The sequence below is a fragment of the Muscardinus avellanarius genome (genome assembly GCF_963383645.1).
Source record: "Muscardinus avellanarius genome assembly, chromosome: 20".
NCBI classification, from domain to species: Eukaryota; Metazoa; Chordata; class Mammalia; order Rodentia; family Gliridae; genus Muscardinus; species Muscardinus avellanarius.
Window position 1 is genome coordinate 6982746 of NC_137806.1, and position 18575 is coordinate 7001320.

At 46.4% G+C, this 18575-nt stretch overlaps 1 protein-coding gene across 1 annotated transcript in view; it reads right to left on the reverse strand.

Moving 5' to 3' along the window:
• The window catches only part of ARHGAP21 (Rho GTPase activating protein 21), a gene marked incomplete at both ends in the record, with an annotated part of 142686 nt that overhangs the window by 12614 nt on the left and 111497 nt on the right, over nucleotides 1-18575 (reverse strand). Inside the window, 4 exons of the mRNA XM_080717184.1 lie at nucleotides 8178-8211; nucleotides 10178-10265; nucleotides 11710-11761; nucleotides 14141-15519. Coding sequence (XP_080573310.1) covers nucleotides 8178-8211; nucleotides 10178-10265; nucleotides 11710-11761; nucleotides 14141-15519 — 1553 coding nt within the window. The remainder of the gene's footprint in view (nucleotides 1-8177; nucleotides 8212-10177; nucleotides 10266-11709; nucleotides 11762-14140; nucleotides 15520-18575) is intronic.

Genomic DNA, 18575 nt, shown 5'->3' on the forward strand with positions numbered 1-18575 from the left:
ATTCTAATTGGAGATAGGTGAAATTTCAAGGCAGTTTTGATTTGCATCTCTCTGATTGTTATTGATGTTGGACAGGTTTTCATACATTTATTGGCCATTTGAATTTCTTTTGCGAAGTATCTATTTAGTTCACATGCCCATTGTTGATTGGGTTATTTGTGTTTTGGTAGTGAGTTTCTTGAGTTCTCTGTATATTCAACATATTAGTCCTCTAATGGAAGAATAGTTGACAAAAATTCTGTCCTATCCTGTTGGCTCTTTTTTGAGGTTCTTAATAGTTTCCTTTGCTTTACAGAAGCTCTTCAGTTTAATGCAATCCCACATATTGATTCACCTTTTAGTTTCTTGTACCTTTGGAGTCTTGTTGAGAAAGTGTTTGTTTGTTTGTTTTGTTTTGTGGTACTGGAGATGGAACCCTCTGCCTCCAGGCTACACTCCCAGATCTATTCTATATTTTATTTGGAAACAGGGTCTCTTAAGCCAGCGCGGCTGGCTTCGAACCTGCGCGATCCTCCTGTCTCCGCCTCCCAAGCATGGGGATTAAAAGTGTGTGCCACCACGCCCAGCTTGTTGAGAAAGTTTTTACCTGTGCCTATGTGTTGAAGTGTTGGACACCTATGACCTCTTCAAGAAGCTGCAGGGTCTCTGGCCTAATTTCCAAGTCTTTGATCCATTCTGAATTGACTCTTGTACAGGGTGAGAAAGTGGGGTTTATTTCCATTTTTCTGCATATGGTTAACCAGTTTTACCAACACCATTTGGTGAACAGGCTATCTTTGTTCAGTGTATGTTTTTGGCCCCTTTGTCAAAAATCAATTGGCTGTAAGTATGCAGAATTTGAGTCTTTTTTTGCTCCATTGGTCTATGTGTCTGTTTTTGTGCCAGTACCATGCTGTTTTTATTACTATGGCTTTGTTTACAGTCAGGTATTGTGATGCTTCCTGCATGGTTCTTGTTGCTGAGAACTACTTTGGCTATTCTGGGTTGTTTTGTTGTTCCAAATGAACTTAAAGACTGATTTTTCTATGTCTGTGAGAAATGATCTTTGTAATTTAATGAGTATCGCATTGAATTTGTAGATCGCTTTTGGAAGTATGACCATTTTGATTATATTTATTCTGCCTATCCATGAACAGGGAAGGTCTTTCCATCTTCTACAGTTTTCTTTGATTTCTTTTTTTTTCTATGTTTTATAATTTTCTTTGTAGAAATCTTTTTCCTCCTTGGTTAGATTTATTTCTAAGTATTTTTTTTTGTGTGGAATATCCTGAGTGAAATTATTTTCTTGATTTTTTTCCCCACTGGATTTATGACTGGCATACAGAAAAGCTTTTAATTTTTTAATATTGATTTTGTATCCAGACACTTTACTGAATTTGTTGATCAGTTCTATAAGCCTTTTGATTGAGTTTGCTGGGTCTTCTAAGTAGAGTATTATGTCATCTGCAAATAGTGATAATTTTAGTTCTTCTCTTCCTATTTATACTCCTTTGATTTCCTTTTCTTGCCCCATTCCTCTGGCTAGAGTCTCAAGTACTATATTAAAAAAGAAGTAGTGATAATGGACATCCTTGTTCCTGTTTTTAGGAGAATTTCTCAGTTTTTCTGCATTTAATATAATGTTGGCTATGGGCCTATTGTATATTGCCTTTATGATGTTGAGGTATGTTCCTTCTATATCAATTCTCTGCAGTACTTTTAACATAAATAGGTGTTGGATTTTGTCAAATGCTTTTTCAACATCTATTGAAATGATTATGATTTTTGTCTTTGGTTCTATTTATGTGATGAATTACATGAATTGGTTTTCATATGTTGAACCAGCCTTGCATCCTTGGGATGAACCCTATTTGTTCATGGTGTATGATTTTCTTGATGTGGTTTTGAATGCGCATTGCTAGTATTTTGTTTAGCAGTTTTGCATCTAAGTTCATCAACAGTATAGGCCTACAGTTTTCTTTCCTTGAGCTATCTTTATTTGGTTTTGGTAGTAATATGATGTTGGCTTCAAACTATTTTTCAAGGGCTTTGAAGTGTGTCATTAGGTTATTTATTTCATGATTTTCTGTTTCTCTTATGTGGGCACTCAGTGCTATGAATTTTCCTCTTAATACTGCCTTCAAGGTGTCTCAGAGGTTTTGATATGTTATATCTCTATTTTCGTTTGTTTCTAGGAATTTCTTAATTTCACTTCTACTTTTATGACCCATTCAGAAGTGTGGTATTCAGTCTCCACGTGTTTATGTGGTTTCTCTTGGTCATCTTTTGGTTGATTTCTAGTTTCATTCCACTATGGTTTGAAAAAACACAATGGGGGAGCATGTCACATATTTTTAATTTGCTAGTGCTCATTTTGTAACCCAAGATGTGATCTATTTTGGTGAAATTTTCATAAGCAGCTGAGAAAACTATGAACTGTGCTGTAGTTGGGTGAAATATTCTGTATGTGTCTAATAGGTTCATTTGATTTATGGCATTCTTGAGGTCTGAGGCATCTTTCCTGACCTTTTGTTTAGAAGATCAGTCTCGTGATATAAGAGGAGTGTTGAAGTCTCCGAGTATTTTTGTTTTGGGATCTTTGTATTACTTAATGTTACAAAGAGTTTGTTTTATGAAAGTAGCTGCACTTATGTTTGGGGCATAAATGTTGATTAACATTATTTCCTCTTGCTGGATTGTTCCTTTTACCAGTTTTTAAAAAAATGACCTGCTTTGTCTCTTCTGATAAGCTTGGGCTTGAAGTCTAACTTGTCTGATATCATAGTTGCTACTCCTGCTTGTCTTCGAATTCTGTTGGCATGAATTACCTTGCTCCAGCCCTTCACCTTTGGTTTGTGACTGTCTTTACTTGTAAGGTGTGTTTTTGCAGGCAGCAGATAAATTTATTCTGTTTTTTAATCCACTTTGCCCCCTTATATATCTTTTTTTACAATTTAATTTAATTTAATTTTTTGTGGGTCTGGGGATGAAACTTTAGGGCCATTTTACCTCCAAGCTACACTCCCTGCCCTATTTTTTATTCTTTTTATTTTTTAAAATTTTAAAATTGGTGAATTGTAATCATACATGGCATTGGAATACAAGATTTGAGAGGATATACAAGCACACATCATCCAATTGGCCCTCATCCAATCCCCATCCCATTCCCTCCCCTTCCTTCGATCCCATGTTTGATTGGTGGTTATCTTTGATACATTTGGTACCTCCTGAGTTTTAAAGAGGTTCTATCCTCCCCCATCCCATCTCCTCTGACTGGTCACCTTAATTGCTTCTCTATAGGGCCCTTTCTGCAACTAGACCTCCTCCTGTCGCCCCTTTCCTCCTAGATTTTGCTAGCTAGGGGAAGCATCTGGTTTTTACTTTCTGTGATATTTCTCTGTGCATGCCGCATTGCAAGTTTCAATCCCACTCTTGACATCCCCAGTAGAGGCCTGGCCACCCAGAGGACTCTGATCCTGACCTTTCTGGCTCCAGCACCAGCCTTGCCTTGTGGGAGGCCCCAATTCTGGTCTTGTTGGCCCCCGCACCAGCTTAACCCCTCAGCTGGCTCCGATCCCAGCCTCAGAGGCACGGGCCTTGCCTCATGTCAGGCTCTGATCTCGGCCTTGCTGACCCTGGCACTGGCCTAAACCCTCGGCAGGCTCCTATCCTAGCCTCGGAGGCCCCAGCACTGGCCTTGCCTCATGGCAGGCTCTGATCCTGGCCTTGGAGGCCCCAGCACCAGCCTTGCCTCAGAGCTGGCTCCAATCCCGGCCTTGCTGACCCTGGCACTGGCCTAACCCTTCAGCGAGCTCCGATCCCGGCCGTGGAGGCCTCAGTAGCGGCCTTGCCTCACGGCAGGCTTGGATCCCGGCCTCAATGGCCCCAGCACTGGCCTTACCCCTCAGCAGGCTCCAATCCAGGCCTCAGAGGCCCCATCACCGGCCTACCCCATCAGCAGGCTCCGATCCAGACCTTGAAGGCCCCAGCACTGGCTTTGCCTCATGGCAGGTTCCAATCCTGGCCTTGGAGGCCTCAGTAGTGGCCTTGCCTCATGGCAGGCTTCGATCCTGGCCTCGCTGGCCCAGGCACTGGCCTTACCCCTCAGCAGGCTCCTATCCCGGCCTCGCTGGCCCCAGCACTAGTCTACCCCATTGGCAGGCTCCGATCCAGACCTTGAAGGCCCCAGCACTGGCCTTACCCCTCGGCAAGCTCCAATCCCAGCTTGGGAGGCCTCAGTAGTGGCCTTGCCTCATAGCAGGCTCCAATCCTGACCTCGCTGGTCCCAGAACTGGCCTAACCCATCAGCAGGCTCCTATCAAGATCTCGAAGACCCCAGCACTGGCCTTGCCTCATGGCAGGCTCCGATCCCGGCCTCGCTGGCCCCGGCACCAGCCTAACCCCTCGGCAGGCTCCGATCCCGGCAGGCATGCCCCACTTGACCATTGCCCAGGGGCCCAGGGCCCTGCAGCCCGTCCCCTGTCCTTTGGGGGGGGGCAGGCATGCCCTTCTTGACCCCCGCCTGGGGGCCCAGGGCCTTGCAGCTGGGACCTCCAGACCTACCAGGGTGCAGGTGTGCCCTGCTTGACCCCCGCCCATGGGCGTGCCTCGATCCCGCCTGGGGGCCCAGGGCTCTTCGAGGACTCAAGAACTCGGCCTGAACCTTCCCAGGGGCAGGCATGCCCCTCTTGACCCCCCAGGGCCCTGCAGCCCGGCCAGCCCGAACCTTGTTGGGGGGCAGGCATGCCTGCTTGATCCCCGCCCGGGGGCCCAGGGCCCTGTGGCTGGCCTGGTTCTTCTGGGGGCCAGGTGTGCCCCCTCGAGCCCCTTCCGGGGGCCCAGGACACTGAGACCCTGCCCCAACCTTCCTGGGGGGCAGGTGTGCCCCGCTCAACCCCCGCTGGGGGCCCAGGGCCCTGTGACCTGGCTGGAACCTTCCTGGGGGGCAGGTGTGCCCCGTTCGACCCTGCCCAGGGGCCCAGGGCCCTGCTACCCAGCCAGAACCTTCCCAGGGCGGGGCCCAGGGCCTTGCGGCCCTTATTCTTTTTATTTTGAAACAGGGTCTCACTAAGTTGCAGAGGGCCTCACTAAGTAGTTGAGGCTGTCCGCAAACCAAGATCCTCCTGTCTCAGCCTTCTGAATGCTGAGATCACAAGTGTGTGCCACCATACACAGCTACCTTATATCTTTTTGGGGGGGAGTTTATGTTCAGTGGATTATTGAGAGATGATTTTTAATTCTCAATATTTTGAGTTTTAATTTCTACTTGAGGTAGTGTTTGTTCTTTGCTTAGTTTGCTGGATTGGAAATAGTTGTTTCTTTGGTTCTGGTGTTTATTACTTCTTCTTTGCAGTTAATCTCTTTGAGTATCTTCTCTAGTATTGGTTTGAAAGACATAAATTCTTTCAGTTTCTGTTTGTCATGGAAGATATTTATTTCCCTCTCAAATTTGAGAGGTGATTTTGCTGGGTAGGAAATTTTTGGCTGCAAGTTTTTTCTTTCAGAGTTTGGAATATGTTCCTCCAGGCCTTCCTGGCTTTCATGACTTGATTTGGGAAGTCTGGAGTGATTCTAACCATTTTGCCTCTGAATGTCACTTGGTCTTTTGCTTTTGTTGCCTTTAAGATTCTCTCTTTGGCTTCTATGTTGGTCAGTTAGCCTATCGTATGTGGCATGGTAAATCTTTTCTCTGATCTTGTTCTAAAGGGGGTTCTATAAGTTTCCTTTACCTGTGTATTGACCTCTTGTTCTGTGTTTGGAAAATTTTCTGATATTAACTTCTTTGAAAAGATTGTTGATCCCTTTGACTTTACCTTCTATGCCTATTATTCTCAGGTTAGCTCTTTTAAGATGGGCCCATATCTCTTCAATGTCCAATTTATGCTGCCAAATTGTTTTTTATAAACTATAGACTATGCATTAATTTTTGGAGTGATCATCTTCCAGAAGTGAGATTCTATTTATCATGTGGTCTAATCTATTATTTATAGTTGTTTTTTTTTTTTTTTTTTTGTGTGTGTGTGTGTGGTACTGGGGTTCCTGGAAACCCTTCTACCTCTGGGCTACACTCTATTTTTATACTTTTTTATTTGGAAACAGGGTCTCTTAAGCCAGCACACGCGGCTGGCTTCGAACCTGTGTGATCCTCCTGTCTCCACCTCCCAAGTGCGGGGATTACAAGCGTGCGCCACCACGCCCAGCTATTATTTATAGTTTTTATTGATGCCTTCGCGTCAATGATTGCCTCCTTTATTTCATGTTCTCTCTAAATTCTTTTTTGGAAATCCTGTATTTCTACTGTTAAATTTCTGATTTGTCCTTCTCGTGATATCCGCAATTCTTTATTATCAGGTTCTATTATTGTGAGTTTGTGAGAACTCACTGCTTCCTTGTTATTCCTCCTTCTCATAATTTCAAAAGTTTGTATCTTTGTTTCTTTTGGTAGATTTCTCTGTCTGTAGATGTCAGCTGGTATATATAAGGGTAAGTCACATTGTATTTAATGGTGAAGGTTGAGTGAGGAGGAAAGTGTTAAAGTGGTAAATGCAAGAATAGGGTAAAGTCACAGATAGGATTGAACAGAATGAGAGTACGAGTTTGGTAAGGCGGTATATAGTAGAGATTAGAGATAGTGAATAAGTAGTAGGAGTCTAGTAATCAATGCAGAGTATATAGTATAGTGATACGAAATGGATTTAATATAAGACAAAGAAGAGAAGAAAAAAGAGATGGAGAGGAGAGAGTAGATATGTGTGAAGGAAGAGACTTATGAAGGGGTTGGGAAAGAGAGCAAACAAGCATACACACACACACACACACACACACACACACACACACACACACACATTGGTCTCCTAAAATGATTGGTACCCTGGCCTGGTGTCTCTCTCTCTGTGCAGGCACTGAGTGCCCCCGGCACCTTTCCTGGTGCAAGCCTGCGTCTCTGAACTCTCAAAAAGGGCCTGTCTGAGACACTTTCAGTCTAAACAGGTGGCCTATATAGATGAGGCTGGATATAGTGTTAAGCACAGGTATTCCTCCACACTTTCCACTGATGCTGAGCCTGAGTAGGCAGCGAGTACTGCTGGGACCAGACCTAGTGTGTGTGTGTGTGTGTGTGTGTGTGTGTGTGTGTGTCCATCCCTGTTCTCTCCAGCTAGGGCTGGGTTGGTTTACTTTCTTCCTCATCACCACGATTGGGTCATTTGTGGTGATCCCCGAAGGTCCTAGTAGAGCTCTATGCCCTGGGGACTGTGGGCCTTTTTGCCTAATTGTCCCTGGGGACTGTCTACTAATCTGAACCTCTGTTATATCTGACAGCATATTCACCCTCACCTTCACCAGGAAAGTCTCAGACCCTGTGAGTCTATCACTTGCTGCTTAAGTCCCTGCAGCCATGCTACGTGGTCTCACTCAGGGATGGTGGGTTCACTTATGATGTCGTTGAGCACTGCTCTGGATCTCTGGAGGGGACAGTAAGCTTGGCCGCCACTGCTGCAAGTTTTAGCTGGTGTCCTTGCAGGAGGAGCTGATGGCTTACAATTGGGATGAACTGTAGCTGTTTACCTCAAGTCATTGGCTCTGTGTGTGTGTGTGTGTGTGTGTGTGTGTGTGTGTGTGTGTGTGTGTGTGTGTGGGTGGTACTGGGGTTCCTGGAAACCCTTCTACCTCCAGGCTACACTCCCAGACCTATTTTATATTTTTATTTGGAAACAGCCAGTGAGGCTGGCTTCGAACCTGCATGATCCTCCTGTCTCCATCTCCCAAGCACGGGGATTACAAGTGTGCGCCACCATGCCCGGCTGTCATTGGCTTTTTTGCTAGGGGTCTCTGGCAGTACCTGTGTTGTAAGGTAAGATGGTGCCACCACAACACCCAAGGCTGCAGCTGTTGGAGGCAGGCAGGGTACTTTTCTGCTCTCTGATCTCTTTCTAGTTTGTTTTGTTTTTTGCTATCTTTCACTTGTTGGTATTCTGTTCAAATTTATGCTGGTTTCTTTCTTTTGTCAGAACGCTGTTTTCATTACCTTAATTTATAAATTTTACATATTTAGAGATGTGGTGTGTATACCTTCAGTTATACTCTCATCCTGAGCCCTGCAAATGTTAGGTTCCTGGCCAAACTAGAATACCAGGTCATCTTAATCTGGAAAATCCCACAACCTTCTCCTGTCCTGGGGGTGAAGCACACATGCTTACCTCCAGGTCCTGCTGAGCCCCTCAAGTTTGGATTCTGAAAAGCAGGGAACTCAAGAGTAGCTATGAAAGTGGGAGCGTTTTTTCCCCCCTAGGGAGCCCTTGATGAACAGGGCTGCCAGTGAGTCTTTGGTAGACTCTGCAGAGAAGGAGCCCAGTGGCAGTCAGAGCTCACTGTATCAGCCTAGCCTCTAATCATCTTGCAGGTATAGGGGCCAAAGCATGTTCTGGAGGTAGACAGAACCCTCTCAGGGCAATGCCAGAGAGATTAAGAAGGAAGACTAGGACCGGAGGGACGGAAAAAGCACCTTCCCAGAACCCCAGCCTCCCTCCCCCCTCAGAAGATCTGTGACATCCAGGTCACAGGCAGGGGGTTGGAGGGCAGATGACCTAAGACTGCCTGCAGTGGTTGAGAAATGGGAGACTTAATAAACACCTGCTGTCCTGAAGCCAACTGCCATTTGGAAGGAATCAGAGGGGAAGAGGGAGAAAAAGGTAATGGGTGTGCCCAAAGAGTTCCAGAAGTTAGTGAAGGTGCAGAACCTCTGGGAGGAGAAAAAGAGATACAGATTCCGAGGGCCTGGCATGGCCCCATCCTAGCAGCTTTTGGGGCTCAGTGCTGGTTTGGAGCCACCATCAGCATTATTCTTGAGATAATCCAGTGGTTCTTGCTTCTGAATAACATGAGCCACATCCTGGTGTGTTCTAAGAGGCCCCTAGGACATCCTGCCTGCTATGACCCAATTGCCCAGAGACCCTGTTACCTAAACAGTGTCATCTATAAAGGATGACATGGGTCTTGAAGTCCACCCCTCCTTCTGAGAAGAACCTGAAAAATGCTGTAGGAACCTCAAGGTGGAGAAAAAACTTCTGGGGAAGGGATAGAAGAAAACCTCCATGAAAGAGCTGCCACTTGGGAAAAATAGGAGCTGAGGAGGCAGATGTGCTCGTGAAGCAAAGGCATTGCCAAAGGGTTAGCTGCACCTCGCCTGGCCTCTGGTTATTCTGGCCTTTACCCTGGGAGAGGTGTGGCCCTGGACACCTTCATTCCCCCTTTGGTTTTGAGAGACTGGCTTTCCCCCACTGAACTGCCTTAAGGTCATAAAACCAGCAGCGTCACCAGCCTATGTGTGCCTCATTGTTCAACAACTGTGTAAGGTCCTATGGTAAAATGCAACCAACCCCTGCAATAGCTTTTCATCACTGTGACCAATGGGGTGTAGCTGGAAGAAAGACCATTTAGGGCAGGAGCAGGTGGAACTACACTGAGAAGAGCTCTGCACGCTAAGCAACCAAGTTAGTAATTCCCTTTGTAGGCAGAAATAAAGTATTGGTGGGTGTCGAGCAGAAAAGTGGCCTGACGTGCAGGCATGCATGTTGACAAACAGCAAGGCCATGAAGAGGGGGAGATGGTGACGTGGGCCTCAACTGTGGCTATGCAGGAGCTGGTAGGACAGGTCACAGGCAGATAAGAAACGACCTCGTCAGGTACCTGCTTGGTTAGACGTGGGGACTGTGTGGTAGTGTTACAGTTGTAACAGCACTGTGGGCTTCCTCCATTCAATTAGAATTTGTTGAATAGGGAAATTAGAACTAAGAGACAGCTTGGTGAAGCTTTAACAATTCTTTATTGCAAAATCAGTAGGAAATAGAAAGGAAAGAGAAGAAAAGCAGTGTGGGTGTCAACATGCCAGAGAGCCCAAAATAGAACTCTGAACCCTCTCCGTCCCTGGCCTTTAAATACAGATTTTGTATTGTTATGTTCTTATCAGCATTACCAAGGCAAAGGGCTAGTGACTTATTCATTTGCCAGATGGTGGCTCTTTGTCTCCGGGCAATGCACTTACTAAGTGCAGGGGTCAGTAATCTACCTTGCTTTACCTGTTATATTGATTGTATTGTTTGCTCTTCAACTATGGAGGCTTTGAAGTAACACAGATTTTACATTCCTTATACCCACGCTGGACCACAAAAAAGAGGAGGTAAACAGAGGTACTGATTACCTCTACATATTTCTAAGGCCAAAAGTTTCAATTGTCTGTTGGCTTTTAAGGCTAAAGGCCCGAATTCCCTTTGCATTCGTACTATAGTCTTTAGAACACAGGGCAAAGAGAGAGAGAGCACGCAAGCGCACCTGTGAGCTCTCTGCAGTGTAGCAGCTGCTGCCCCTCCCTGCCTGAGTGTCTGTGCAACATCCAGACTCCCCCCGTTTTTAACATTTTGGAAATTAATAGCAGGGCAATTTTCCAATACATGCACAGTAGGATAGAAGAAATAAATCAGGTTGGAAGGAGACAAATTGGGAAAGGAAAATATAGGTTGTTTGATTTTGGTTTTTGGCAGTACTGTGGGTGGAACCCAGGGACATTTTACCTCTGAGTTATACTCCCAGCCCTATTTTTTAGTCTTTTTTTTTCTTTTCTTTGAAACAGAGTCTCACTTTGTTGTGAAGGGCCTCGCTAAGTAGTTCAGGCTGTCTGTGAACCTCTAACCTTTGGTCTCCATCTCCTGAATGCTGGGATTACAAGCATGTGCCACCATGCCCACCATAGGAAATATAGTTTTAAAATCTGAAAACATCATAATCCTTAGCTTCACTTTACAGAACTTATTTGCTCTTAGAGAAGAACCCTGAATAAGCCACACTTTTAATCATAATGGCCAAGCTCCATACCTGAAATTCTTGAGACGAGTAGAGCCCGGCACCTCATCCATTTCATGGTAGGAAAATCCCAGAGGAAGTCATTGGAGAGGCTGAGATAGGAGGATCACAAGTTCTAGAACAGCCTCAGTAATTTAGCGAGACTCTTAGCCAGAATCTATTTCAAAGTAAAAGTAAAAAATAATAATAATAAAAAAAAAGGGCTGGACTGTAGCTCAGAGGTAGAATGTCCCTCAGTTTAAAAAAAGAGAAAGAAAAAAAGTTTTGCTAGACATGAAGATTTTCAAATGTTTGCTGAGGCTATTCTGCAGAAAACAGATCAAATCCAATGACCACTGATTACAACTTACATATTTTAAAATCACCTATTAAAATGAATTACATGGCAACGTTACCCAAAGAAATATCTATATTTACACAGTGCGGTTAAGGAGTGAGGTATGCCAGGTGTGGTGGCACATGCCCGTAATCCCAGCACTTGTGAGACTGAGACAGGAGGACTGCAGACTTGAGACCAGCCTCAGCAATTTAGTGAGACCCTGTTTCAACATGCAAAGACTGGGGGAATAACTCAGAAGTAGAATCCCATAGGTTCAATCACTAATACCAAGATACAACAACCCCTCCACTATCCCACCAACTAACCAACCGACCAACCCAAACCAAGATGTTACAGTATTACTTGTGAGATAAACCCATACTTTACAATCAGTTGGTGGCTAAATTTATGTGAAATTCGGACATTGTAGCACATGGGGGCTTTTTTGCTTCATTTGATTAGTAGACTCAAAAGTCATTATTCTCTTCTCAGAAAATCCAGGTTTCAGCTCAGTTTTTTCTGTAAGCATCGTCATAACCCTGTGGTCAACTCACCTCATAATGGATGTCTGTACTTCCAGCTTTCAGTAATTTCCTTTTGTAACCACTTTATGTCAGGAAAGTGTGAGTACATCCTCCAATGTCTTTATTTATTTATTTATTTTAAACAGGGCCTCACTAAGTAGCTGAGGCTGGCCATGAACCACGGTCCTCCTGTCTCAGCCTCACGAACGCTGGGATGACAAGTGTGCACCCCCACGCCCGGCTGCCTCCAATGTCTTGATCCTCTCCCTGGCTGGACAAGGTGAAGCTTTTTCCTGCCTTGTACCCCTTTTTAGTCTCTCCTCAAATGTGGGAGCCGCCATCCTGCTGTCCTAGCAGGCATCCCAGGAGGGAGCCATGTGACAGGCATCCTTTCCCTAGTGACTCTCCTCTCTCCACTGTCCTCTGAGTACAGAGTCGTGCTTGCACTCTGTTAAAAGATTATAAACCACTTTCCTTTTACATAATGGAATTAGTCTGTATCATATAATGTTTGGCATAAAAAGGGAAGTAGGGTTTGTGTGTATGTGTATGCATATGTATGTGTTACCGAGGATTGAACCCAGGAACATTCTACCTCTAAGCTACACCCCAGCCTTATTTTAATTTGAAACAGTCTCGCTAGGTTGATGAGTTTTGCTACTTGCTGAGGCTGTCCTCGGACCTGCGATCCTGTTTCAGCCTCTCAAGCACTGAGAGTACAGGCGTGCACGGCCACACTGGGTTTAAAGAGAGGAATTTCAAATTTTTTTTTTATGGAAAGAGTATTGGGTCTGACAGAATTGGGACTCTCTGGATTCCATGGTTTTTCAAGGTCCTTCTCAACCGTAACAATTCTGAGAGTCTTATCTAACTTAACTTTTAATAGCTTTAATCTATTTTGCAACTAGGACATGACAGACTTTATATACGGCACAGCGTCTCATGGAAATCGGAGAACTGCTAGTTAGAGCCTGGACCCGGGATGTCTTCCAAAAGCTGCGGTGCCTGGCATCGCAGTGTTTAGATGGGGACGACTGGGTGGATCCATTTAATGGATTCATAATTTGAATGGATTACCTGGGGCAGAATGAAAGCTAGGCGGGTGGGACGCAGCTGGATGAAGCTGGTTACTGGGGGGTGGTCTTCAGGCCAGGACTTGTCCCTGGCCCCCTCTGCTATTTATCATAAGCTGGCGGCTTTGCAGGGCCACACCCTTCTGCCATCCGGTTCTGCCTCGGGGCCAGCCAGCCATGGACTGGGCTCTCAAACTCTGAGCCCAAATAAAACTCCCCTCCCTAGGTTGTTATCCGATATTTTGGTCATTGCAGAGTAAAACTAACACCATATCCTAGAGGAAAGCAGTAGTCACTATGTGCAAACAAGTCGAGAGAAATAGTTTACATTTACATACCTAGAAAGCACAGAGAGGGAATGAGCCCCAAACTCACGGTCTTTCTATTTTCTGTTCAAGAAAAAGTAATACACATTAGCTAAAAAAGTTAAATATGATCTGTGTACAGGAGTAGGTTAGGCTAAGGTAAGCGTTTATACAAGATCTCTGCCCGGCCACAGCAAAAAAGAGGTGGAGTGTATAAAAGCAGCAGGGAAAAATTTTTAAAGTTAGGACCAGTTAGTCATAGAAATCAGTAACATTTAAAAAAGGAGTAAGTTTCAAGCCATGCAAAGTTCACCAAAACAGTTTTTATTTCCAGTGTTTAATGGGTATGCACACAGGCATGACACAGGTTTGGGTCATTAAGTCCTCATGCAGAATTATATTCTTCTTCATAAAGAAGCCAGTTCCATCCAGGATCCACTATCTACACACCTATGTTACAACATTTATATCAAATCTGGTATCTGAAGAAAAGATACACATATAATATGTTCATTTAAGTTACGTATTTTACAGAAAGATTAAAAATTCAAGTCACACAAAACTCAAAAACTGTATTAAAAGTTTGAATATAAAACTCAGATCCACCTGGAATGACTGAAGAATGGAAGTTCTGTATCCACCTGTGTTAAAACTGGTAAATAATGAAATTTGTTACCGTTAAAACGCACTTGTTTATTCAATGTAAGTCATCTAATTTTAACAATATGGCACCCTAAAAATCAAATGTGTTTTATGATGAGGCACTTTTGTTAGTGGTGAAACCAAAACAACAAGTTTGCTGCGCACTGATGCCAGCGACTTTCTCCAGGAACTCGGGTGTGCACTGTGTAGTAAGTTGCAACAAATACCTTGCTCATTTGTAGACAACTATCGGTATACTTTTAAATATGTGTGTTCTTCTGGCTGCAGTAATGCACTGTAAAGCTATTTCACAGTGCAAATGATGAAACCAGCCCGAGCGAAGGCTGCATAATAACAATTCTGGTACAAGAAAATATTTACAGAGTTCCTGGACCGTGGAGCAGCAGCTGGCTACCTGCTGGAGTGGGCTGCCCGGCTTACAGACAGGGATGGAGCTGTGCCTTGTGGCCTGGGGTTTCGGACAGTGCGTGGGGACTGGCGCTCTGGAGGCCGCCTCCGCCTCCGTTGACCTGCTCGGGGGACCGCGGCGGCGAGGCCGGGGGCGGGCGGCGGGCGGGCGAGGCGCTGGGGGGCTCCCCGGGGCCCCCGCCGCTGAGGTCGGCCGCGCTGGTGCGCAGGCGCTCCCGGGCCAGCCAGTCGGAGATGGACAGGTCCTGGGCCGGGCACTTGGGTTTCAACCGACTCACGGCCGAGAGCTCGGGCTCCCGCTCCCCGCCCTGCTCCTGCGCTCTCCAGAAGCTCAGGACGCTGCCCTCCGCCGCGTCCCTGTGCCCCCCGAGGGTGTGCCTGCGCCGGATGCCCTTCCGTTTGGCGGTCTCGGCCTGGGCTTTCGGATTTCCCACCGCGAACATGTCGTCGGCGGGCGCCCGGGGCCGCAGTTTGAGCCGGTCGGCTATTCTGGTCCTCCAGGTGGGCTCCTGCCTCTCGGACTCGCTCCTGGCGGGCGTCAGGCTGCCGGTGGACTTGCCCTTCTTCATGACGTCGAACACCTTGGTGATGGACGGCGCTTCCCGCTCGCTCCTGGGGTCCCCGAGGCTGCCGCTGTCCGACTTGAGCCGGGCAGACTTCTTCCTGGACAGGGTGTCGCACTCGATGAGCTTGTGGGAGCTGAAGAGCTGCCTGCGGCCGTCCAGGCTGGGCGTCAGGCTCCCGTCCGTGCAGCTCAGCTCGCTGCCCCCCGAGCCCCTGCGGCCGGGCCCCGCGCCCTCGCCCTCGCTGTCCGTCTCGGCCGGCCGGCCCTCGCTCACCAGCTCGCTGCGCTCGTCGTCCGCCTCCTCGCCGCGGCTCTCGGCCACCGAGCGCAGCTCGGGGCTCAGGCGGCTGGCCGGGCCCGGGAGGTCGGGGGGCGCCGGCTCGGGGCTGGCGGGCTGGGGGGCGAACCCGGCCAGGGCCGCCTGCGAGGACTCGGGGGGCCTGGGCGGCAGGAGGGCCAGCAGCGGGCCGAGTGCAGGCGACCGGCTGGGCGTGGCGCCGAGCTCCTCCGAGGGCGAGGGCGAGGGCGCGGGCGGCGGCCTCTCCTCCCCGCCTGCGCTCCGGTCTTTCTTGGCGCTGTTCTCTTTGGCAACGGATATCCTCTGTTTTCTGCCCAAAGTCTCGCTTTCCTTTTTGGACTCTTCTTTACAGTCATTATGACACTGTTCTACGTTTTCCTTCTTAAAAAACACATTGTCTAGTTCGTCTTCCGAGCTACTGGGCTGGGCTTTCTCTTTGGGCTTCTTCCTCTTGCGGCTGGCGGCCGCGAAGATGGAGGAGACCAGCAGCTCCCGACTGTACTGCTCCTTTGCCGATCCCCACGAGCCCTGGGAAGCAACACAGAAGTGAGACTGCAAACGAGGCACGTACTGGGTGTCGACTCAAAAGACCGCCTTCAACTTGTACCAAAGATATTCACTCAACCGCCAATCCTGTTTCTTGCCTGGGGATATTTCCACCTCTCGTCTGTCTCTCAGGGAAACGCTGTGTTTACAGGCATCTAGCTGTCCTGATTCTTACTCATTTCCCTGAAACCGTTCACCTGTCCTGCTTTGTTCATCTGGAACACAGGTTTAAGAGCCAATGCACTAACATAGTTGAATATAATAATCCTTAAAATTTTAGAGCTGAATTTAGTTTTCTAATTACAGAAATTATGATACAGGTACTGTGGGCGACGATGGAATTCTGGGTTTCCATCAGTTGAGCCAGACTGAATCTTGCGGGGTTTCCTAGGGTAAAGCAGGTTAGCAATGTCTTCATTTAACTCAAAACAAGAGAGCTGGAAAGTCCAAGTCACATTAATTTAATTAAAGGATCTTAAATCCTTATCACAGAAACATTTTCGGGCACTGTTACTGATAATTACAACTATTTAATTAGCGTGCTCATTATGTCTGTATGCTAAGTAAATGGCTGGGGTCAGGGTCAACCTTCGTGTTTTGGCACACTGTTTACAGCAGGCAGGCAGGCAGGAAGTACACCAACAGGTGAGAGAGTACAGTCTTAGACAAGCTACACCTGCCATACTGAGGGCTTGAAAGAGGATGTGTGTTGTCATGAGCCACAGGGCTCTGCACGACCCAGTACGTCTCGGGTGGTTACTCGTGTTTCCCCTCGTTCCTGGGAGGATGCTTGTTGAGCTGGACTCTGAACGGGAGACCTGATGTTCCTTGGAGGGTACTGGGAGAGTGACATTCCATCTTATTGTTTAAGCGAGACACAATTAGACTGTCTTTAAGATTTCCTTAAGGTTCCCTTCAATACTGATTCTATGGTCGTATGTGTTGGGGCAAATTTCTTTTCTACAATTGAGAAAGTATTAGAAGCAGCTGCACCATCTGCATAGCCACTGCCACAGGCCTCGTGCAACACCATAATCAAACTGGCGAGACGGGTAAGGAGCAGTCGCCCGGCACGGGAGGGATGTGCACTTCAGATCTACAACTTGATCTTCTGTGTAAACAGTTGGGAAGCCGGGCGTGGTGGGCACGCTTGTAATCCCAGCATTCAGGAGGTGGAGACCTGAGGATCGGGGTTCACAGACAGCCTCAGCTACTTAGTGAGGCCCTTCACAACCCAGTGAGACCCTGCTTCAAAAATAAAAAAAAGACCAAAAAATAGGGCTGGGGGTGTAGCTTGGAGGTACAATGCCCCTGCGTTCCACCCGCCGTACCGGAAAAAAAAAAAAAGAAGAAGAAAGAAAAAAAACAGTTGAGAAAATGTTTTAGATTTTAAGTCTAAAGAGACAGGACAATTATAAATGCAAGAAAGAATTCTGACTATAGAGAAACTTAAAAAACAAACTTGGAGAAATTCATGTCAATTGGATAATGTAATGTGAGTATTCTGAGCGTGATACTTTTACTGTTACTATGTGGGGGATGTCTTCCTCCTTGGGAGATACACTGACCAGTTAGGTACTGTAGACACAGTAAGTCTCCAATCACGCACACTGAAATTACCCCCTGATGAACTGGGTAAAAGGTTTGGGTGCTATTAACCTACCAATTTCTTTGTAGGTTTACAAAAAAAAAAAAAAAAAAAAGATGGAGCAAAAGGCAAAAATCCTAAATGATTCCTTTTTTTTTTTTTTTTTTTTTTTTTGGTGTGTGTGGTACTAAGGATTGAACCCAGGGGTGTATTCTACCTCCAACCTATACCCCCAGCCCTCTTTTTTTTTTTTGGTGGTACTGGGGTTCCTGGAAGCTCGTCTACCTCCGGGCTACACTCCCAGACCTATTTTATATTTTTGAAACAGGGTCTCTTACGCCAGCGTGGCTGGCTTCGAACCTGCGCGATCCTCCTGTCTCCGCCTCCCAAGCGCGGGGATTACAAGCGTGCGCCACCACGCCCGGCGCCCTTTTTCTTTTTTAAACGGCCTCACTAGGTTGATGAAAATCTCACTACTTGCTGAAACTGTCCTTGAACCAGTGGTCCTCCCATCTCAGTCTCTCAAGTACTAGGATTACAGGCGTTGATTCTGATATAAAATCAATTATTTGCTGTTGTTATAATTAGATGCAATTCTATTATATTTAAGCATAACGTGTTGAATTCATATCCACTTATAAAATGTTACCGACACTTCTAGTTGCTGCCTCAGCAGAGCGTCTAGACAGTGACTTAAAAACTTTCTAAGAGCCGGGCGTGGTGGCGCACGCTTGTAATCCCCGCACTTGGGAGGCGGAGAAAGGAGGATTGTGCAGGTTTGAAGCCATCCGTGCGCGCTGGCTTAGGAGACCCTGTTTCCAAATAAAACCTATAAAATAGGTTTGGGAGTGTAGCCCGAAGGTAGAAGGGCTTCCAGGAACCCCAGTACCACCAACAAAATAAATAAATAAATAAAACTTTCTAAGAACTATTTGTAGCAACTTCCTACAAACTGTTCAAAATGTTGCACAATTTAGCATTGCCATCAATGGAACAAGAATTATATAAAAACATTAGTTATAAAAGCAAAATTAGCCGGGCGTGGTGGAGCACGCTTGTAATCCCAGCTCTTGGGAGGGTGAGACAGGAGGATCGCACAGGTTCAAAGCCAGCCTCAGCTACTTAGTGAGACCCTGTTTCCAAATAAAATATAAAATAGGTCTGGGTAGTATAGCCCGGAGATAGAAGGCTCCTAGGTTTCATCCCCAGTAGCCCCCCCACAAAAAGTAATTTTTTGGAAGGCAAGAGTATGTGGTGTTTTTATAACAATATACAACAACAGAGCTCCATACTACTATGGAGTTTTACAGACAAACGGTAGGATGTTTGGGATCTGCTTGGAAATATTCCCAGGAGGAGGCACGGGTGTGTGCGGAGGCTGCGGGACGGCCACGTGCTAATGACCGCTAGCGTGGAGAACAGGCGCACACAGGCCCCGCCACATCCCCGC